Source organism: Mauremys reevesii, linkage group 7 (genome assembly GCF_016161935.1).
Source record: "Mauremys reevesii isolate NIE-2019 linkage group 7, ASM1616193v1, whole genome shotgun sequence".
Lineage (NCBI taxonomy): Eukaryota > Metazoa > Chordata > Testudines > Geoemydidae > Mauremys > Mauremys reevesii.
Window position 1 is genome coordinate 10,778,303 of NC_052629.1, and position 23,832 is coordinate 10,802,134.

A 23,832-nucleotide genomic window follows, 5' to 3' on the forward strand; every position below is an offset into this window, starting at 1 on the left:
CTCACATGCATCTCCTCTTTATCTGTTCTATCATATTTGGCTGTAAATCTAAGAGTGAGATCATATTTGTACCTAAATGGCTATAAAACTAAGGGCAAGATCACACATGTACAGAATCACGAATGCTACAGAAACACATTACTGGTCTGTGTTTAGCGTCAGCATTTGAAAGTGCCAAATTGCATTTCAGGTAGAAAGGGCAGAGAATACTATTCATTTACTCCTTGCAGCAGATGACTAATATTTGCTTTTACAGTTACAAGTATTTTTACAGTTACTTACAGACAAGCATAACCTTTTAGCCTAGGGCTGCTGACGGCACAGAACTATAAAATTAAAACAATGTAGTACTTCTGTTCCATTAGTTTTGAGCTACAGGCTTCTCTATTAGTGATCTGAAATTTGCCAATTATGAAAGCAAAGATAGTTAAATCATTATGCTTGTTCATTGTTTTGGTCTTAAGCAGTTTTGTGTAGGTTCTCTTAATAATTAAGGGCTCTGCTGGGCACAGAAGATTCCAGACAATCTCCCTGAAATTAGATTAACAGATAAAGAAACTCCACTGTAGTAACTGCATGATCCCACCTAGTAAAAATCCCTGTATATTTTGTTCCATATACATGCTGCTGCTAATTCTATTGTGGATGAAAAGTTATGGGTCCCCTCTTTTTCTTTATGTAAGTTAATCTTTGTAACTCGACTGGCCACCAAGAAATATGGTCAGATTTTATATTTAATAGTATGGTAGCACTTTGAGTCCCCAGCTGAGATTGGGGCCTCTTTGCGCTAGGTATTGTACAAACACATGGTAAGAGTCAGTCTCTACCCACAGGAGTTTATCATCTGTGTAGAGAAGACTGAGAAGGTAGTAGCATTATCCCTATTTTACACAACTGAGGCACAGAGAGATTAAATAACTTGCCCTGGGTAGTACAGGAAGTGTGTAACAGAGCTGGGAATTGAACTTTGGTCTTCTGAGTCCAGTGCCTGAATCACAAGACCATCCTTTTTCTCAGAGTTTTAAGGCTAGAATGGACCATCATAATCAGCTAGACTGGCCGACCTCCTGCACATTGCAGGCCATAGAACCTCATCCACCCACTCCCATAATAGGCCCGTAACCACTGGCTGAGTTACTGAAGTCCTCAAATCATGATTTAAAGACGTCAAGTTTCAGAGAATCCACCATTTACACTAGTTAAAACTGCAAGTGACACATGCCCCATGCTACAAAGGACGGCTAAAAAAAACCCTGTGGTCTTTGCAATTCTGACCTGGGGAAAAATTCCTTCCTGACAATGCCTAGCCACAAATATGGCGAGCAGTCAGATCCTGAGCGTGTGGGCAAGACCCACCAGCCAGACACCTGGGAAAGAATTCTCTGTAGTAACTCAGAGCCCTCCCCATCTAGTGTCCCATCACCTGCTGTTGGAGATATTTGCTACTAGCAGTCACAAATCGTCTACCTGATATCGTAGGCAGTCTCATCATACCATCCCCTCCATAAACGTATCAAGCTCAATCTTGAAGCCAGTTGGTTTTTTTCCACCACTGCTCCCCTTGGGAGGCTGTTCCAGAACTTCACTCCTCTGATAGTTAGAAACCTTCATCTAATTTCAAGCCTAAACTTATTGATGGCCAGTTTATATCCATTTGTTCTTGTATCAACATTGGCACTTAACTTGAATAACTCCTACCCCTCTCTGGTATTTATCTTTCTAATATATTTATAGAGAGCAATCATATCTCCCCTCAGCCTTCTTTTGGTTAGGTTAAACAAGCTCTTTTATTCTTCTCTCATAAGGTAGGTTTTCCATTCCTCTGATCATCCTAGTTGCCCTTCTCTGCACTTGTTCCAGTTTGAATTCCCATAGTATTCCAGATGAGGTCTCACCAGTGCTTTGTATAATGGTACTAACACTTCCCTATCTCTACTGGAAATACCTCGCCCAGGAGCAGCACCAGAGTTTCTGGTGCCCTAGGCAGAATTCGGGGGGCGGCATTTTGTGCGCTCCCCATTGGGCGCGCGGGAGCTTCCGGTTCCACTCCCATCGCGTCGCCGAAGAAGGACCCTCCACCGAAATGCCGCAGGCGACAGCGGCAGTCATTGAGCTGCTCAATTGCCTGCCACAGTTTTCCGCAGCATGTTGGCGGAGGGTCCTTCTTCGGCGGCGCAACAGGAGCGGAACTGGAAGCTCCCATGCGCCCCGTGGGGAGTGCAGAAAATGCTACCCCCCAAATCCTGGCGCCCTACAAGACCGCCTAGGGTTGCCTAATGGAAGCGCCGGCTCTGACCTCGCCTGATGCATCCTTGGCCGCATCACTTTGGCAGCTCATGGTCATCCTGTAATCAACCAATATACTCTGAAATCCGTAGAAGAAATAAGAATGATCATTCAAATTAAACACAGCAAAACCTCTGTAATGCATAACTAGTACAACTTCCTCTTTCTTTGAAGGCATTACACTATCTGTTGTGAATGCCTTCTAAAACTGATAGCACACACAATCGTAATGTCCCTTTGGACAATGTATTAAACCCAGAGATTTTATACTTTACACGTGTTCCTAGGATTTATCTCTTCATTTCATTTAATTATATAGGGATCTCCAAAGAGGTGGTGATTTTTAGATTCCATACTTGCTACTTTATCATTTATAGACTAAGATGTAGTTTGTCTTTTCTTCCAGCTCGCTGAAATTTGTGGGTTGAAGAAGCCTCTTCATGTTGCTTATGTAGTTCAATATTGTGACAGGGTTGATATCATTAATGAAAAATCTAATTTGATTGGATTTTTTCATGGAAAATAATGAAAATTGTGCTTTAAAACATCTTGTAGAAGTAACAGATAGCTTTCCTGCATTGGACAATGTGTGTTGATTTCTTCTGGGGAGGGGAAAAAACCTGGAGAGACATTTTAAATGTCAGTTCCAGTTCAAAAGTTATCCAAGCAAATACTCTTGACCAAGGTGTTGAATATAAAGTTTGATATGCATAAAGCTAAATAATCGGAAATAATACCACGAATAAAAGACATTCATTTATTTACTCTGTGCTTATTGTTAGCGCTAATAATGCATTTCAGCATATTGAAATTGCTAGATAATTCTTTTGTGACTTTTATGCTGGATATTGTTATTTAAATGAACCCGTAGACCATATTGTAATGAAGAAATGCATGTTTTGCCTAACTCTGTTATCAACCAACATTCCAGCAAAATGAGAATTTTTGCCTCCATTCATTCATAAGGGAAACTGGAGGTCACTGATTTCAATATGGACCTTTTTTAAGCTTTTCAAAAGTGAATAATTATGAGCCACTGCTTCTGAAATTACCTGTATTCACTGCAGAGAAGAAGAAACTTTTATCTTTTGTAATGAAGTACACTTGCTCATTCAAACTTTGTAAGACTTTCTTAACAAGGTAGTTTTTTTGTGCTGATTTTAGTGTTAGGTGGAGTAATAAAAGAAACTCATTTTTAAATATACAGATACCCTTGTTTATTCAATTTTACTTTTCTTGAATTTTGGATCCATCATGTAGAATAATACAGATGCACAAATTTTGTGTTTAGCGATTGTATAAATAAACTTATCAGTACAAATTGCTGTTTACTAAGACAAATGTTACTTCAATTGCAGTTTCAAATTCATTTTGTACTTTCATTTGAAGGAAGGAGGTTTGAAACTGTTTTGGTCATGCTAATTTTTCTATATTACATTTAAAAAAAAGATTTTCTTTCTTATTATAGTTCAAAACGACATAGAAGAGAGGGCTTGAAAATATGGCTAGCAGCAATGGGCTTTGGGCTTCTCTCTTTGTTCCTAACAAAAAACAAACAGGTTGGCAATATTCATCAGTGTAAAAAATGGTAAAGTCATTATCTAGGGAGTAAAATTTTTTTAAACGATATACAATAATTTGTTAATTATTGTCAGAAAAAAGCATGCAGTTTTACTTCTGAAAATGTATGTTCTGATTAATAAGAAACATTACCCTGCAGCTTCTGTGGGATTTCTTGCATTTGTTTTAAAAAAAACAACAACAAAAAACCCACAATCCACTTTTTCTTAGTGGGAATTTTAGTTAAGGGCTAACTTGAATGTTGTCCCAGGATAATAGTCTGATATTAGACAAACACTAAGGGGAAGCAAAGAAGTTTACTTTTGAAGGGCAAATATTGGTTTTGTGGCAAAGTTCCATTACAATAACTTCATTTCTATTGTCCTAAATGACACATCTAGATTTCAGATGGATGTTTTAATTGAGTAGTTGGTTACTGTATTTTGACTAAGACAGATACTCAGTACCTTTCAGGAAGCTTTATACCTTTCTATGGTTCAGGTAGTCAAAAAGCACATGAGTCTGTCTTGTACAGTACCACACACATTGTTAATGGTTAAAACATGATAAATAACAGCTCATCCATAAAATACAGTATTTTTAAAGTGAACTCTAGTTTTATTAAGATTATTTCTGGTTAACTAAATAGTATACTTGTCTATCCATGAAGCCAGTCAGAGTTCAGCTACACTGCTCCGTTATTTCTCCTACAGACTGGGAAGAGCCGGAAGGAGAGATTAGGGAGGGGAGGAGAATGGTGAGATGGAGAGAAAGCTTATGTTATTGTTTATGGTTTTTAATATCTATGTGGCACCCAGATACTATGGCGATGAAATTATATAAATAGGTGGGTAAGTAGATACCAGTGCAGTGTACAACTGTCACTCTACTGAGGTAATATTTATCTGACCACATTTGTGTGTGTGTCAGTCATCTGTAAATATGGGTCATATATCCAGTAACCTGAGTGGCTGGCACAGATTTCATTGTGTATAATTATTTAGTAAGTTCCCACTGTTCTACCATGTACTCACATCTCTGAGCTAATATAATGATAGCACAGGCAAACAGATCATTCAAGAAACAATCTTAATTGTACAATTAAAAACAATAAATATGGGAAAAAACCTATTAAATCATCTTGTCTATCCAGCTTAGTCTAGCTCTATTTTAAATGTCCCAAGATAGGGGGCTTCCATCTCCTTGCCTTGGGAGACTCTTCCATGATCAAATAGGTATTTTTTTGTATGTATGCTAAGTGCTGTCAGTGTAGGAAGTGCCACGTAGAAATTCAATATTTTTTCACAATGTAAAGTGTTCTTAATTTCATCCCATTGCTCCTAATTATACCTTTGTTTTACCTGCTTGTACAATTCCTGTCTCTCCAGGGTGTGTACACCTGTCAAATACTTCTATACAGTTATGTCATCCTTCGTTGTCTTTCAGCACAGGTGCATTATATATATATGTAATCTGACATTTGCTTACAAATCAGTCCTTAATTATGTTTGTTGCTATTGTCTTCATCCTCTCTAATTTGTCTGCAACTTTCTATTACCCATAACCAAGGCCCTGAAATGAACAACAATATTCCTGGTGTGGCCCTGGCAAGATCATGTGGAGGGCATCTCACTACCATGATGCGAGTCCCTGAGCATGCAGCACAAAGTCATGTCTAACTTTTGTGCTGTATCACATTGCAAATTTATATCTAATTTGTTCTCCTTCACTCCCAGCCCAGCTGGCCTGGGATTGGGCATGCTGTGGAGATTGAACTCAGGACCTGGGAAGAGGGCACTTTCCCTTGCATTGTTGAGTACCAACTTGTTTGACCAGTTGAGAAAGGAGGTTGATGAGATCTAAAGGAAGTCATAGCCTTTGGCAGGAAGAATGTTTGTCCAAGCAAAAGATGTGAAGGAAAATTGGGAGTCGCTGGGCTTCCAAGTGAGAGTCAACAGTTTACTTTCTCATCCATAGAAAAGAGCGTATGCACCTCTTCTCTGAGCTATATACAGCTATTGAGTCAGTGTAGTTCTGGGTTCACAACTCATGTGTTCCACTGAGCATTTCTAAGAAAAAAAATGTCTGTTCTCTAGTTTTGGCTTTGTAAATGCCCAATAAAAATGTCCCTTAGCTCAGGAGACAGTGTAACATGGTGTCAAAAAAATTCTTCAATCTTTTCCAATTTTTTTTTATTTATTTATTATAGTAGAAACATGAGCTGCCATTATAGCTGAAGCTGTATAAGCATCCTCATTTGAATGAGCTGTTTTCAGTCACTGGGTAACTTTCTGAAACTTACAAACTTTAGGCTAAACTTGTGGAGGCCAGGTCACTACCCAGAGGTGGTAGTTTTTTGTTTGTTTTTTAAATGATCTAAGTGAAAACACTTCTCTCATTTATTTTATTATAAGAAAATTGGAGTAAAATTACACTTTGCTAATTATAAAAATAATCCTGCACCTTTTCTTTTGTATTATTATCTTGTGTTGAAAATAACTTTGTTGTTACATTATTGTGAAAATGTATCCGCTGCTTTGTTAAATTAGAACTGATTATTTACAGTTTGCCCAGAATACTTTGGAAATGTCTCGCTGTATTAAAATGTGTTGCTTTATGTCCCCATACTGTAGAGTTTTCCTCATTCAGTTCTGAAAAGGGAGATGGTAAATCCTAAAGTGTTTTTCCAATGGTATGTGCTAAAGCAGCGTTTCTCAAACTGTAGCAACCCAAGGAACCCCCATTTTGATTTAAAATTTTTCACAGATCCCCAAGCCGCCTTCAAATTTTCCCGGGGTTGCTCAACCCCCCACTCAGCCCCAGGCCCCATATCCCCACTCCACCCTTTCCCCCGAGACCCCACTCCCGCCCCACCTCTTCCCCACCTCTTTCTGCCCCCTACCCCGAGCACACCATGTCCCCACTCCTCCTCCTTCCTCCCAGCGCCTCCTGCACACTGCTGACCAGCTGATCTGCAACATGCTGGAGGCACTGGGAGGGGTGGATCAGCAGGGTGGTGGTCCCGGACATGACTTGCGGACCCCTGGAGTACCCTCATGGACCCCTGGGGCTCCACAGACCCCAGTTTGAGAACCACTGTGCTATGGGATTCTTTTTAAAGAAAATATGTGTCTGTCCGCAAATAATTATATACTGGAAAAATATGAAAAACCTTATAACATGCCATATTTGGGGGGTTAAATTATTATCTCCGTATTTCAGTTATCTGTTGTTGAGTCAAAGGCAGCAATAAAATAATTTGAACTTACCTAGCAACATGTTGCTGTGTTGTGTGGGAGACCTGGGGTTTAGCTTGACCTCAGAACTTCCGCTGTCTGTGCCACTGGAGACCACTGTGGTGGCCTGTGTTTCTCTGAGAAAGGGCACAAACTGCACCACTGCTCATGGAGTCTCTTCCAATTGCGCTTCATAGAGCTACTACAAAGGTCACCTCCCTTGGTTCTGCAGATTCTGCCTTCCATGCAAAAGGAAAGATGTCTGTGCCAGCTTAGAGAGAAACAGAGAGGGTTGGAGTTGCCACTGCTGAATTAAGAAGTGCACAGTAAACAATCTTTGCCAGCGTGGCTTAATTATAGCATATACTTAAGAAGATTTTATTATCTGTTTTCAAAGGTGAAAAAAGATTCTGATGTTTATATATACAGGGTGCTCTAATCACTGCTTAATGTAACAGCCCAATTGTGAATATTTTGATCTGTTTAGCACACAAATTATATGGTCAACCACCAGCTATAAATTGTAAATTGGTGGAATATTCCTATAAAAAAGCACAAAAGATTGTAAATACTGAATAAGTTCATTGTCTTAGCAACCAGTTTGGGGGGGGAGGGGGCACCTTTCTTTTTTCCTTTTTCTTTTAGAAATACTTTGTGGTTCACCAGTGCAGACACTGTATATTTTTGTATCCCCATGCAGTCACCATGTTAATAGTTGTTTGCTAGTTGTGGTCAGTTGATTTAAAATAGCTGACAAGCTGGTATTATAGGTCCCAATAGATTATTCTCATTTCAAATGGTAGTATTGTTGCTTCAGACCAAATCCCCATTCATGACAGAGTTCATTATAGCTCTTTAATTTATGATAGCATGTGAAAGGATGAGCCTGAGACAATATAAATGAAGACTTCATTTCTTAAACTTTCCCAAGCCACACATCATCCGGTTCCTATTTTACGTTAGTTGTTTAACATCTATGTTGTTGCAAAAGGATGCGTTGCTTCAGTAAGACGTTATTGTTGGGGTTTCGAATCTAACACTTGGTTGGTTGGTTGCAAATATGAAAACAGTTTACAAAATATTTATTGCCATATTGAATTAAACATGCTGCTAGTATATATTTTCCCACTGGATACAGGTTATATATCTTTATTGTTATTATTATTGTATCTTTATTGTTATTATATACATGTGAAGGAGTTCATCTACAATATGTTTTATTCAGTATATTATGATGTCACAAAAGGCCTGCCTCATTCATTGACTCACTGGGCCTTGGGGACGCTCTGGAAGTAACAATGCTCTCAAATCGTACAATGAGAGAGCACCTCATTTACCCTTCAGCAACCCTTCACTCCCAGGTTTTGGCTGATACACAAAGCAACATCATGCTCTGGTGAGAGTTGTATCTACCCCTTTCTGGCCAGAATGGAGAGGTACCACAATGGAGGATCTCTAGAGAACTGAAAAGGGGGAAATGGAGTTGTTAGCCATTAAGCCAGACATTGAGTCAGGATTCTGAGTTTCCCTCCCGGGGTCTGCCCCAGCTAAGAATGTGACCTTGGACAAGTCTTAGACTCCCTATGACTCAATTTACCATTTTTAAAATGGTTATGATACTAGCCTCCGTTGTGAAGATTACTATTTTTAAAGTGTGTGGCAATTCTTTGAAGAAAGAAACAGAGGGTGACAGACTGCTTCTTCACAGGGCCTGAATAACCAAGTTTAGTGTGAGCACTGAAGTGAAGTGGCGTTCACGCATGCATTGCAGGTCTTCTGGAACAGTGGCTGGCACTGCTCTGCACCCCCTCTATGCAGGCTTCAGCCATTGGCTCTGTGAAGTCATGTAGCCTATAAATCCTATGTAATGCATCTACACATTCATACCATGCTTGTCACCACAGCATCTGAGCCTAAGAAAATGATAACACACACCTCTGTCAGGGCTCCAACACCCAGGCATCAGCTTCTCCAAAGCCGGCATATATCTCCCCTCTTCAATGCATTGGTTTACAGAGGTGCAGTCCCACCATGGGGCTTAAATAGAGCCAGAGAAAATGAGGGAAAGAAACTTGTTACCATCCGTATTCACCATATTTAAATAAATGTAAATTACTGAAAAAGAAAATATCATTTCTGCAGGCCAGTGAGAAAATCTAATGGTGTATATTTCCTTAAATACACAAATTGCTTCCATGAAGAATTTAGAATGAAAGATGTGATGAGTTATAAGCAGTCATTAACATTTGTTGAACATTCTACTTGTTATTAGTGTTTCATATACTTCTGGTTCAAGAGTTCTGTGGAAAAAGAGGGGAATAAATGGGGTAACACTAAACAGATTGTCCTGTATGGGGAATTTCTAAAGCTTTTTGTATACTTTATGTCTAAGATAACAAATCACACACTGTCAGCTTGTGAGAAATGATTGTACATTTTGAAGAAGAAAAGCTCTTGCAGTCCTAGTCAGTTGGATGTCAGGGTTTCAAATTTGAGAATTTCACGTGGAAAGGAGGATGCTTGTAAGTGAGGTGAAAGTAGAAGAAATAATTGTTTAAAGACAAGGCTGTTTTTAAGTTCTCAAAAGACAGTTTATCTTAGTCTTGACCATAAATGTATCTATCTCCACCACATTCTGTGTGATATTGGTCTTATTTTATCTTTGACATCTGTAAGAAATTCCCATATTAAGAATGGTAAAACTACAGTCACCAAAGGAATCAGTGGGAATAAAGCTGTCAGTAGCTTTGTGAAAAAAACCAAGAATCTACATAACTTTTAATTGTTTGATTGTTTATTCTGTTCTTGAAGTAAAAACATTTTCAGAAAGGAAGGCACAGAACTTGCTACTTTCTTCCATATGTAGCTTCTAAAAGAAGCTATCCCTTTGTCTGAAAGCTCTGAAATTCATAAACTCACTGCTAATATCTATCTACAGCTACCTAATCTATGATGTTTCTAGGACATCCGTCAAGATAGTATCTTTTGTAGTCCCTTTTACAACCAGATAGCTCAAGAGATTGGTAATGAGTTACATAACCTTTCATCTCCAGGTCAATAATTCAGATCAGACTCAGAATGGTAACAGCTTGAAATCATTGCTATCCAAAGGCTGTTTGGCAGGTTGAGTTGTTAGTCTCAGTCTAGTTCTTAGCAGACAGCATGAGACACTGGTTAGTAGGGCAGACTAGGTAGGGAGACTGAACTACTCTCACTTGTAGAGATGTTTCTTGAAAATGGACTGGAGGAATCATCAGTGGAGTAGCTTCTGAGCTTGCAGCTGCCACTCTAGATGGGTTCTGTGCGTACAGGGAGATGTCAGCTTTCAGGTCTGCCAGTCAGGAAGCTTTCACCCGCATTCCATTCACTTGAGGAGGTGATGGGGACATAGTCTCAAGTGTATACACAAAGAGCTCTTACTTCACAGAGAATAGAAAACAGTAGAAGTGAGTTAGGAGGGTTTTCTCACAACTCTTCATTCAGAGCTAATGTTTTCCTTTCATGGTAACTCAGCAGATGCATCTTAATATTGACTCAGTGACTGTAAAGTGGATGCTTCCTTCAAATCTGAAATTCTATCCTGTGGCAGGCTGCCGGGTGGGCTCCAGACAGATGCACTCAGTCTCAAAACTGAGCCTTAAATATACACAGCAAAGCTGCTGGGTTTTGGTTGCAGGGTCATGTGAAAGGGAGTTACGTGGTTAAAACCTCAACTGTGAAAATGTGTCTTTGGAAGAATCATTTTGTTTTGTTCATATCAATATGAAGAATAAGAATCTGGAGGTAGAAATTAATTAAAGTTTTATGAGTGATAACATTTTGGGCTCTGTTATGCAAAGGGACCTGCTTAGCTGCCTCTTTTTAAGACACAGTTGAGAACATCTACCCTACGATGAGTTGTGGGGAGGAGTGCATCAGCTGGAAATCACCTGCTGTTACTGGCAAAAGAAGTTTCACCTTTGACAATTTTAGAAATACAAACTGTACTTTTATTCTGCACAGCACCTTCCATATTAACTGCATCCCATAGCAAAACGCAGCATTAAGTACAATTAGAGTTTTTTTAGGTTTTCTGCTGAAATTCACAGTGAGACTGAAAGCTGATGGGCTATGAGAGAGCTGTTCAGTTGGCAAAAAGCTGCAGAGAAGGTGCTGTCATCAAAAGCAGTGAAATAATGTACAAGGGAGGAGAAGTTCTTGTAGTAGTTGAGCCTCAAGAAACGTCACATGATTTAACAGTTTGCCTATGAAGGGAACATGGTACTCCAGTACTCCGCATGGCTACACTTCAAGGTCCTGGTTTCAATCTTCAAAGCCCAGATGGTATCAGGGACCACGTTTCTCTGTGTTTGACCCTGAATAACAGCTGTGGTCAGTCCCCACAGTTGAGGTTCCCATTAGGCCAAGGACACAATGCTTTCTCTATGGCTGATGTCTGCCTTTGGAACTCTTTTGCACAAGATATTGGACTGATGCTGGACCTTACTCCCTTTACAGAATAGCATAAGGCATACCTCTTCAAAAACCCTTATGTTGTAACATCAGAAGAAAGAACAAGAAAAGAAATCAAGATATGCAGATGAATTTACACATACACTCTTCTACACCAGTTGTATTTGAGAGAGAGGAGAAGAATATGTTCCTGTGGACCAAGTTTGTGCTTTGCTTTAAATTTTGTGAGCACCAGTACCATAAGAGGTGCAGTATAGATAACTGGTTGTAAGAGTAGATGTGTTGTGTGTGTGACTGTAAACAGTTATACACTTTCTGTTATCATTCAAGATGACCACACACAGCCGGTTTGTGTCTTTTCTTTGCTAGTTTATTTCAGAGTGATACAAACATACCTAACTCATGAACATAAGTATTACACCACCTAATGTAAGTGCTGTGCTTTCACTATGCAGGCAGAGAGAGGCTACATGATGGCTTGGGACTGATAGGACTTTTTGTCTTCTCGAGAAAGTAGACTGATAAACCTATAAAACAGAACAGCCTTTTGACCTCTCATGTGCTTCAAGAAGGAGCAATACTTAAACGTTTTAAGTAATGCAAAAGGACTCCTTGAAACACTACTTGGGGGGGTGGGAAAAACACAAGAAAACCACTTTTTTGCTCAGGGGTCTTTATTATGTCCTCTTATTTCAGATTGTGAAGATTTTTCATTTTATAATTTATCAGCGATTTTATTCTAGTGGGCAGGGAGCAGATTTAAAAATTTTAAAGGGGCATTTTCTGTTTAATTCTATATATAATGAACTATTGACTGAGTTAAACATACTCTCTTTCATGCACATATATACGTGTGTGTGTGCATGCACACATATGTATGTGTATATCTGTGGCTGTGTGTGTGTGTATGTGTATATATATATCACACGCTATTTCCTGCAAATTTTGCTTATGATGGTAGACCCACTGCATGTGTTGCTATCTCCTTATTGTGATGTTTCCTTGAAATATACACTTCAAAATAGGGCGAGAGAGAGACCCTGTTTTGATTGTCACATTTACGTTGCAATATATTTAGACTGGAGCTGAGGGAGTCACTAAAACAGGTACCTGAAAGCTCCTGAAAGTGATTTAGTATGAGAGTTGACACAAAGCCAGCGGGTCTGTATTATCACTTCCTGTTAACTGACTAATGCATTGAGCTGTTTTGACATGTGACCTGTTGATGTTGGCAGCTCATCTCTTCTCAGTCTATTATAACACCAGCTCTCCTCCCTAATTATCACAGCCTGCACCTTCGTCTCCTTTCCCCCAGCCCCCCCCCCCTCCACATTCCACTCAGCCTATCCCAGGCTTGTTGCCATTATTTGCAGCTGCCTCTAAGTATTTCCTCCAGATGAGAGATCCCATGTGTCTGTGAGAGGTCTAGGTGACCAGGTTCTGAAGCTCACTGCTCCGGCTGGAAAGCCCCTGTGAGATACCTCACCACAGTACAACAAGACAGTCCAAGTCAAATGACAGTAACTCAGTTGTGCACTAGAAATGTATATAACAGATTCACAGTAAAGTTAAAACAAAATAAGGATTTGATTTAGGGAAAAAAACACCTGAGTAAAATGCAGTTCAGTATTTTTTATAAAAATGTAATAAGCAGTACCTTAGCTGAGGAGCAGGCCGAGAACAGAGTGTTAAATTAATATTTTCCAAACGTTCTATGTTTCTGGTAGCAGCCACCAAGCAGTGGGCTCTGTACAAACTCAGAAAAAGGCACAGTCCCTGGCCTGAAGAGATTTCACTCTCAATTTTGCCTCCAAATGGAGAATGCAAGTTGTCTAGATTAAATGCAGTTTAACTATCTGGTGTAGCAATCCAAAGTGAAATCTCGTTAGATGTTGATTTAGGCCCTGATCCTACAAACACTTGCACATGTGCACAACTTTAAGCGTATGACTAGTCCCATAGAATCAACTATTCAAAGTTAAGTGTTTTCAGGAACAGAGCTTAGTGATCTGGTTTGGCAAATATAAGCATAATGTGCTTAATACATAACCCTGTTACTTTTGTAGATGCTGAACCCCCCAGACTCAGATAAAATTGTTTAATATTTATCTCTGTAGATTAAATTTTAAAATTACAAGTTTGTTTATGTATGGTGAGAACTGTTGGTTGGGATATATTGAAGGAAACTTGTCCCCTTCTATTAGCTGGTGATAGAGCACTATATTTAGTGTGGTTAAGAAGAAAAAAACATGTAGGCTATAAAGAAGAATTGTGTCCTACAGTCACTATGCAGAGGCGTGTGCGCGCGTGCACACACAAAGCTTCCATTCACTTCAGTGGAAGTTTTACCTGTATTAATCAGCTGTAGTATCTCACAAGTGGATGCTGAGAAGCCACCTTCTGTGCTGGAGGTTGAACTTCACACATATTTTGCATAGGGTTGGGTCTGTAACTACGGTAGTGCAAACCTCCAGCGTAAATGTGCTACTCCATCATAATAAGGAGCTTGCACCAATTCATCTGCCAAGGAACAGAGATTGTAGCGAAATGCTAGACAGATCAAAATTTGCTGTAAGCTGTGTTTTTCCTGCTGAATCTGTTAAAACTTAAGACTTAATTGTTTTATTTTACTTGTTATAGCCTGTGTAACCGCAAACTCCAATCAATTACATACAGTTAAATATACAATATAGTTTTGAATGTGTGCATTAAAGAACCCCAGGTTTTTCTTGGTAAATAATGTTACAGTTAGTTCCATGCTGGGTATATAATGACTATGTATGTGTCAGTTCTAGGATTTATTTCCAAACTGGAAAAGTAAATCCAACCCAAAATAAGCATGTCCTTTGAAATCTAGACACTTTATGCCTTCCATCACATCACGTCAGGTGACAATGCGAGACATCAAATGATACGATGGCACCTAAGGTGACAGTAAATGAAAGATAAATGAAAGTAATAAATTTTTGGATAGACTTCCCTATTAATTTTGGTTGATGAGTATTTACTTTTAATTGCTGGTGCATTCAGTTTATCAGCCATATTTCCTAATTCATATTATTACAGATAATTACCAACATATATTTATTCTTAAAATGTTATTTGTTCATTTAGAAGCTAGATTTCAGCCTTTATCTTTGTAGGTAGCTGATCCAAGACAGTATTATGTAAATGACTTAATTAATTGGTACCCTTCAGTTGAAACAGCAATTTACAAAGGGAGTAATCCTTTTCGAGTGGCATAAGCTGTTTAAAAATGGCAAAAAAAACAATGCCTTGCTCAGGCACCTTGTCACACAATTAAAAGTTACTTGACAGAAGTAACTGTAATAAAGTACAGGGCCCCTTCCCAAATATATTTTTCAGTGTAATTAAAATAGCATCAACTTGAAGACTATGCAGTAACTGTGCTTAAAATTTACATTTTGAGACTTAATTATGTAAAATTACAAAACTTTCTGATAAATGATGCAACATGTTGATAGCAAAAATATGATCCCAGTGGCCTACTTATTAAGTTTGCAATATTTCTAGAACAATTAGCTTTCTATGTTCCATACTCTGCTTGAGGCTTCCTTTGGAAACTTCTACTGTAGAAAAGCTATTGTAGAATGTGGTAGCAAAACACCTCACGAAGGTCATTCTACATGAGGGGTGATGGTGTCTGTAATGGGCCCTCTCCTGCTTTTCAGCAAGAACGCTTTAGTGTTTTACTTTATAGCCTTCTAACAGAGGAATTGTATTCGTTTGTTTCTGATGTTACATGGCAAGGATTTATAAGCCTGTTAATAATACTGCCTAAATAAACAAAGAGAGAGAGAGTGTTTGTGTGTAAAAAACAGAGGACACATTTCCCTGAGGTGACTGCCTGGTATCTGAATGCCTTACAAGTTTTAAAATAAGAATACGTTTCTTTCCCTTCCTCAATCTTTAGCAATTGGATAGCGTTATATTAATTATTAGTAATGATTATTTTTCTCTTTGTTCTAAAGGTGGCAAGGTTTTGTCATCATTCTAACATCTTGCAGAATTGAATTCCATTCTTGGCCCAGCTGGTGAGATAGCTCTGTCGCCTGAGCTGACAAACCTCACCCTTGTGGCGGATGGATCCAGTGGAAGGTAGCTCTTCTGGGAGATTGCGGTGACGTGAGAGATGGCCCATCGAGTAGCTTGGGTCAATCCCTTAGAGAGTTTTGAACGTCAGGACAGAGAGCTTGACTTGAACTCTTCAAATGGCAGCGAGCACTGGGACAGTTATTAGCAATACAAATCATTGTGAGCACATCACCTTTTGGTAAGAACTGTAGCAACTGAAGCTTTTTCCAGTTCTTGGCAGCCTCTTTCCTAGGTATAATGAGTTGAAATAATCAAGCTTTGAGGTCACAAATGTGTGGATCGTCATGGTCAGTAGCTGAGATACTAACAAATGACTGTATTTTTAATATTTAAAAAAAAACCTTTTGTACTGGAGGATGGTCAACACTGTTCCCATCTATTTTAGAAGGTGATAGAGTGACCCCTGGAATTATGGATGGAGAGGCACCCTCAGTATAAAGACAAATAGTTGAGAGGATGATTAAAGGTCGTGTTATAAAGCACCTATATGAGGATAATAAGGACAAACCAGTGTGGGTTTCTGTAACCTGTCAGAATTCTTTGGAATAGTTAACAAATAAAGGAGAGGCAGTGGATGTAATGTATTTAAACTTTCAAAAGGTTTTGGAGGCAATTGCCTTTAAAGGAGGCAGTTAAGAAATATTGCTAACAATGGGGTGGGATGTTAAGGCTTGTCACGATTTTAAAACTGATTTAAAGACAAAGTTTAAAGTAAAAGCAGCAAAGAATCCTGTGGCACCTTATAGACTAACAGACGTTTAGCAGCATGAGCTTCCGTGGGTGAATACCCACTTCGTCGGATGCAAGTAGTGGAAATATCCAGGGGCAGGTATATATATGCAAGCAAGAAGCAAGCTAAAGATAACGAGGTTAGTTCAATCAGGGAGGATGAGGCCCTGTTCTAGCAGTTGAGGTGTGAAAACCAAGGGAGGAGAAACTGGTTCTGTAGTTGGCAAGCCATTCACAGTCTTTTACCCCTCTGAGTTTAAAGTAAGTTTACATAGACAGTTCTTACTGCAGGAAGGGGACAATAATGGGGTGTTTGGAGTAGGTAGTTGGACTAGTAGCTAGACTTCATTTATATATATAATTAAATGGCTGTTGTGCATAGAATATAATTAGATAATATTCCCTACAAAATATATATATACTATAGTTCAGCATTATCATCCTACACTGTCTAGACCTTTCCACTGCTGTCATACCACATGGTTAAACAAAGACTAAAAAGAAGAGTAAAACCTCCCCCAAAAGTATGTTCATCCATTGAGAAAGTATGAACCATGCATTAATGTCAGGCAAATTCAAATGTAAAATATGCCATTCGCCAGATAACCCACCACAATCCAGGGAAAAAATTAAAGTTAGGTCCCAAATGTCCAATTTCTTATCATGATGCAAAAGCAGGAAGGGTTATGAATAACTACTCAGCACTACACAGTAAGGCACTGGTCCTGTAGTGAGCTCTGCCTGCGTTCTCCATTTCCTTCAGTTGGAGTGAATCCCTGGTCCCACTGCAGTTGTAATCAGTGGATTGCCCATGCAGACCTAGTTGTAGGATCGAGGCCCAAATCAAGACTGTGGAAAATTAGGAGGAATACCACACACAAAAAAATCTAACAAAGCAAGATAATTGGACAAGATAGTGGCTGGTGAAATACAACCAAGGGCAAGGTAATGAATATGGGAGAAAATGTATATGGCTAGAGTAAACTTCTGAGCTCTGAATTAGTTGTGACTTCTGAGGGAAGATATCTGGCTGTCATGATCAGCTCAGTGAGGACATCTCAGTGCAGAATGATGGAGTAAAATGTTAACATGAATTTAGAAACAGAGAATGATATGGAAAATATAGAGGTATTTTATAAATGAATGGCACATACCGACTTTGATGTTTTGTTCATTTGAACTTACAGGTGTCACTCCCACTCCCAACATACAGCAAAAATGGAGAATTTACAGATCAATTAGAAGGTTTGAATAGGAGAAGTTTAAAAGATTATGATTGACTTGTGTTGAGAAGCGAGGAGTAAGAGAAAGTATGTAAATTAACGGATGGGATAATGAAGGCCAATCAGGAACTCGAGTATATTCTTTTACATATGCAAGAATAAGATTATACAACAAAATTAAAAGGCAATGAACTTACATTGCATCTAAAATATTTTATCTATTTTATCTGCAGGATACTGAGACAATTGGTATAACGTTTGAAAATATTTTACATTAATAATAGCCTCTTATTTTAATAAATTATCACGATTTAGTGTCAGGAAGAAACTTCCTCCGTATTACTGATGTATAGGATATAATTGCCTGCGCACTATGCAGATGTTAACTCCTTCCTCTGAAACTTACAGCACTGGCCACTGCTGGAGACAGGATACCAAGGTTGAGTGATTATTGGTTTATTTTTAAAATGTACCTTATTTAAATGTAGAGAACAAAGAATGATCCAGTAATTGTGGCACTAGCTTTGGATTTGGAAGGCCTAGATTCAATGCCCTGTTCTGCCACAGACTTCCTCTGTGACCTTGGGCATGTCATCTAGTCTCTCTGTGCCTTAGTTCCCCATCTGTAAAAATGAGATAATAGCACTTCACTCCTTCCCATGGGGTTGTACATGAAAGATTGAGAAATGCTCAGACATTATGGTAATTTGGACCATAGACAAAACATTTTCATTGCTTTATATGTAATACATATTCTTTTAGAAATATAACAAAAAAATGTAAAGAAAAAGAGACCTATTTTGTGCAACATTTATAGCCAGGTGTAACAATGCATTCTATATTGCTGTGATGCTTCAGTTATTAGTAAAAGGCCAGATCAGGGAGTGTTGAGCTCCAAACTTCAGCATGTCTTAGAATTTACATTTTAATTTTGCCATAAAAGTTGCAGCATCTAGAATACCCTAAAAATAAAATGAGCCAGCACTTTTCCAGAAATACATGTAACATTGCAATTAGTGAATGCAAAGTCAGTGTTCTATGTAGCCTGGACATATTATGCAAAGTAGAAAAATATCAGTGAAGAACTGGGTCCTAATATTGGATTTACCTATGCTAGTAATGTATTTATCTATCACTAAAGTACTTCTTTCAACTAATTCCTACTTCCCACAAAGAGGAAACCTCTGTCTGTATTGCAGTATGTCTCATTTGATTAGTGTTGTGATCTGTTTATAGCCAGAGTACATGATGAGAAGCAGAGAAGTGACTAGTTTAAAGTCACAGAGGGAGTCAGCATGTGAACCAAGATTAGGACCCAGGAGTTCCAGGCTCTTAATATGCACAGATCATTAAAGCATGCTTCTCAAATATCAGGGTAAAGTCTGGACGACAGAGGCCACCCGTCTTTAACTGGCGATGGGCGAAAATAGTTCTCCTTCCTCGTAACTGGAATCTCTTTGCACAGAATAATGCTGTAGACGACCTCTTTTTGAATCCCATAGTGGTGTTCATTATCACAAAGGATAATCATATAACAAAGTTAGTTAAGGTCTGCCTGGTACTTGATAACTCCAAATCACAGACTACCCCCTAAATTTTTTCACCTTGAATCGAGTAATTTCCTCAAACAGCACAAGGCTATAAGGAATGAAATTAAATGCAATGGACCATATATAAGTACAGCAGCAGTGACTGATATTTCGATTGTTCATTTCTTTGATCTTCCGTTGAATTTAAACTTGCCTACAGTGGTTTTACCAGTTTCAATTAGTACACAAAACAAACTTTGCTTATTTTCTGAGATTATGTTCTTCATTATACATCGCTGGAGTTTTATATGTGGTTGCCAAAAAATCTTCTTTTGACAAATTCCACAGGAGGCATTTTGAGATTATGTGATTGAGTTGATTGAGTTTTGGCCAAATCCTGTACACTTTTATCACTGAAGACTAAAATACAGATGCTGGGCTACACCAAAATATATGGAGTTTACTTTGGCCCTGAAAATTCGTGTCACATTTTAAAACAACCAATTTGGGTACAATTTGAGTTAAGTGGCAAGTAAACAATGCAAATGAAACTGTTTTGTTAGCTAGAAAGTAATTGAAAATCTGCAACTAATTATAAATTGGCAAAACGTTAGTCTCCGAGAAGCTGAAAGGAATGCTTTGCTGGGGTTTTTTTAGTGGTATTCAAAATTAGCTTGCTGTACACAGTCCATACAAAAGTTAGACTTTACAAAATATTGTAACTTACCTCATAAAAAATGTAACAAGCATTTAATTCACAGTTCGGGTTTCATAAGAAAAACTCTATCTTAAGTCATGTGATCTTTTCATTTCACGTATTAATAATTACGGGCCTGAGTTTCAATATTTGTTTCCAGATTTCCCCAGAATTTGTACTTCCATTGTTTATTTTTCAAATGGGCATCTCAAAGCATTTTATTCACATTAATTCAACTGTACAATACTTTTCTAAGGTAGAGAGAGTATTGTACCATACAAAAAGAGAATCCTTGCTTGTGTTTGGTTGAAAAGTCAGGTGATACATTTTGAAGTTTCTGTTGTTAACCTCCCCAGAAGAACGGCCATACTGGGTCAGACCAAAGGTCCATCAAGCCCAGTATCCTGTCCTCTGACAGAGGCCAATAGCAGGTGCCCCAAAGGGAATGAACAGACAAGTTATCATCAAGTGATCCATGCCCTGTCACCCAATCCCAGCTTCTGGCAAACAGAGGCTAGGGACACCATTCCTGCCCATCTTGGCTAATAGCCATTGATGGACCTATCCTCCATGAATCTTTCTAGCTCCCTTTTGAACCCCAGCAAAGAATCCTGTGGCACCTTATAGAGTAACAGACGTTTTGCAGCATGAGCTTTCGTGAAATTTCCACTACTTGCATCCGACGAAGTGGGTATTCACCCACGAAAGCTCATGCTGCAAAACGTCTGTTACTCTATAAGGTGCCACAGGATTCTTTGTTGCTTTTACAGATCCAGACTAACATGGCTACCCCTCTGATACTTTTGAACCCCGTTATACTATTGGCCTTCATAACACCGTCTGGCAAGGAGTTCCAGAGGTTGACAGCGCGTTGCATGAAAAAATACTTTGGTCTTGTGTTTGTTGTAAATCTGCTACCTATTAATTTCATTTGGTGGCCCCTTGTTCTTGAATTATGAGAAGGAATAAATAACACTCCCTTATTTACTTTCTCCATACCACCCATGATTTTGTAGACCTCTATCATATCCCCCCTTAGTCGCCTCTTTTCCAAGCTGAAAAGTCCCAGTCTTATTAATCTCGCCTCATATGGAAGCCGTTCTATACCCCTAATAATTTTTTTTGTCCTTCTCTGAACCTTTTCCAATTCCAATATATCTTTTTTGAGATCGGGCAACCACATCTGCATGCAGTATTCAAGGTGTGGTCTACCAGGGATTTATATAGAGGCAATATGATATTTTCTGTCTTATTATCTATCCCTTTCTTGATGATTCCCAACATTCTGTTCGCTTTTGTGACTGCCGCTGCACATTGAGTGGATGATTTCAGAGAACTATCCACAATGACTCCAAGATCTCTTTCTTGAGTGGTAACAGCGAATTTAGACCCCATCATTGCATATGTATAGTTAGGATTATGTTTTCCAATGTGCTTTACTTTGCATTTCTCAAAATTAAATTTCATCTGCCATTTTGTTGCCCAGTCACCCAGTTTTGTGAGATCCTTTTGTAGCTCTTCGCAGTCTGCCTGGGACGTAACTATCTTGAGAGTTCTGTATCAACTGCAAATTTTGCTACCCTACTGTTTACCCCTTTTTCCAGATCATTTATGAATATGTTAAATAGGACTGGGCCCAGTACAGATCCCTGGGGGACACCACTATTTACCTCTCTCCATTCTGAAAACTGACCATTTATTCCTACCCTTTGTTTCCTATCATTTAACCAGTTACCAATCCATGAGAGAACCTTCCCTCTTATCCTATCACAGCTTATTTTGCTTAAGAGCCTTTGGTGAGGGACCTTGTCAAAGGCTTTCTGAAAATCTAAATACACTATATCCATTGGATCCCCCTTGTCCGCGTGCTTGTTGACCCCCTCAAAGAATTATAGTAGATTGGTGAGGCATGATTTCCCTTTACAAAAACCATGTTGACTATTTCCCAACAATTTACGTTCCTCTGTGTCTCTGACAATTTTGTTCTTTACGATAGTTTCAACCAATTTGCCTGGTACTAAAGTGAGAGAGAAGAAGTTACATTATTTTCCTAGTCAAATAGGGAGCCAGTTGCAGAGCCAGGAAGAGAACACAGAGCTTCTGTTTCACTATACTGTGACCAGCTACTAGGTCACAATCTCTCCCTTTGGGATCTTGTTAGCTAACCAAAAGTCTGTCCATGTTACACTGCTATGCACTAGTCTTTACAGATGCTTGGGCAAAGGACAATTTCACTGTTGAATTTCAGATATAACCTTGTAACTTCCACTGTCTGGATGACACACTGAAGCAGTTCACATAATATCAGGTTTGAACATACCAGTGGGCAATGCACAGGGACCTCCTGGATTTATGAAACATAGTAGAAATGGATCAATACCGATCACCAGTGTGGCTGTTTCAGTGTGGGTTCAGGGTTGACTCTTAAAAAGCTGTTGCTTCCCAATCTTCATCTGCTTATCCCAAACTTTAGTGGCAGAAAAGACAAGAATACCCTGGCTGTTCACTTGCAAAGACTGATCCATCAGATCTACCACATCGAAACCAGCCTTTCCTTCCACTTACCTTTTCCCAGAAATAAATAAATGGACATACCAGTGGACTACAGCAATGCAGTTCACCAGCTGTTCTCTGCTCTCTTAAAGAGAGACTGAAGAGTGAGCAAAAATAGAACCAAAATGTGGAATGGATCATGTAAAATCTTTGCTTTGCCCAAAATAACTTTTTGGGGGGCGGAAGTCAGGGGCGTGGGTGGGCAGGAAGATAAGTTCATTCTTGATGCTAAAGAGAAACTTCTGTGTCTACAGATACTGGAAAAACAGATTGACTGTGCCATTGCAAAGGTCACTCATTACTTAAGGAAGTTCAAGTGGCCCACAGGCTGTTATACTGTAATTTAGATGGACACATTCTAATGTTCCTTTAAATCCTGTAGAGGGAAGAATGCATTAGTTGCTGTTTGAAAAAGGAAAGAACTGGCACATACTTTGCCTGACCCCTTTTTCACGTTGGTGCCCATATACCCTGTGAAGTTTCATGAGCACTAACTAAAGTCTAGGGGATAGATTGTGGTACCTTTACTCTTGCCAGTGAGGCTACTTGTGTGAGTAAATGCTGCCCAATGTGAGGGCCACAGGTTAGCCCTGTGCAGGGAAGTTACCCACAGTGTGTTACATAAACAGACACACTTCAGTAAAGGATACTTTACAGAAATAACAGTAAAGCTAAGACAGCCTTCCAATTTCTACAATTCCTGTTTCAAGACAGCCCAAACAGGCAACTCTTATGGGAGTAGCTCCATTTATACTCTTGAAGCTACTCTTGTGAGTAAAGGTTACAGGATCCAGTCCATAAATATTAAGCTAAAAAGGTGATTCTGCATCCAGAGCATTATAATAAAAAGTTAACATGGGTCATGGAATAGCAGGGAATTGAGGGGTTAAAACATCCAGGGAATGGAAAATAAGAGTTATTGAATCCAGACTGAAATAGATCTTTAAGCACAAATAACAATATACATTTTTAAGGGCTTGATCCTGCCTTTGGCTATGCTGGTACATATTGTTACATATCTTGTAAAATCAGCTACTGTTACAAGTTATGTGGCACTGTTCACCCACATAACTAAGACCTCAGCTCTGGGTTTTTATAGTCTTTATTTTTAAATACTATAAATACTGCACTACGTGGCTTTCAAGAATGTCGAACAGATGCAGCAACATTTTCTGAAATCTCCTTCCCATCTACAATCAAAATAAGAAGTAGAAGTGTTGCATCTTTCAATAAAGGCTTCTTACAGGGCTGTTTAGTGAATAAAGCCGAATAGAATGTTTCATTGTTGCTGCTGCAGGTTTTGAGTTTATTTGTACATTATGTGTAGTGTATGCTACATAATAATGAAAAGCTATACGCTCTGGGCTGCTGGTTGTGATTGCAGATTGTTTGAATAACAGTGGACTATTGAAACTCTATCCAGATGTGTGTGTTGCTAACTGTGGGAATAA

At 38.9% G+C, this 23,832-nt stretch overlaps 1 protein-coding gene across 3 annotated transcripts in view; it reads left to right on the forward strand.

Moving 5' to 3' along the window:
* The window catches only part of VTI1A (vesicle transport through interaction with t-SNAREs 1A), a 330,836-nt gene that overhangs the window by 252,013 nt on the left and 54,991 nt on the right, over positions 1–23,832 (forward strand). The window contains exon 8 of one of the 3 annotated variants that reach the window (XM_039546825.1): positions 15,527–16,149. The exons of the other annotated variants lie outside the window; for them this stretch is intronic. Within the exon in view, the coding sequence (XP_039402759.1) occupies positions 15,527–15,593 (67 nt within the window). The 3' untranslated portion in view covers positions 15,594–16,149. Of the gene's footprint in view, positions 1–15,526; positions 16,150–23,832 lie in introns of those variants that run through there. 3 annotated transcript variants of the gene reach the window in all.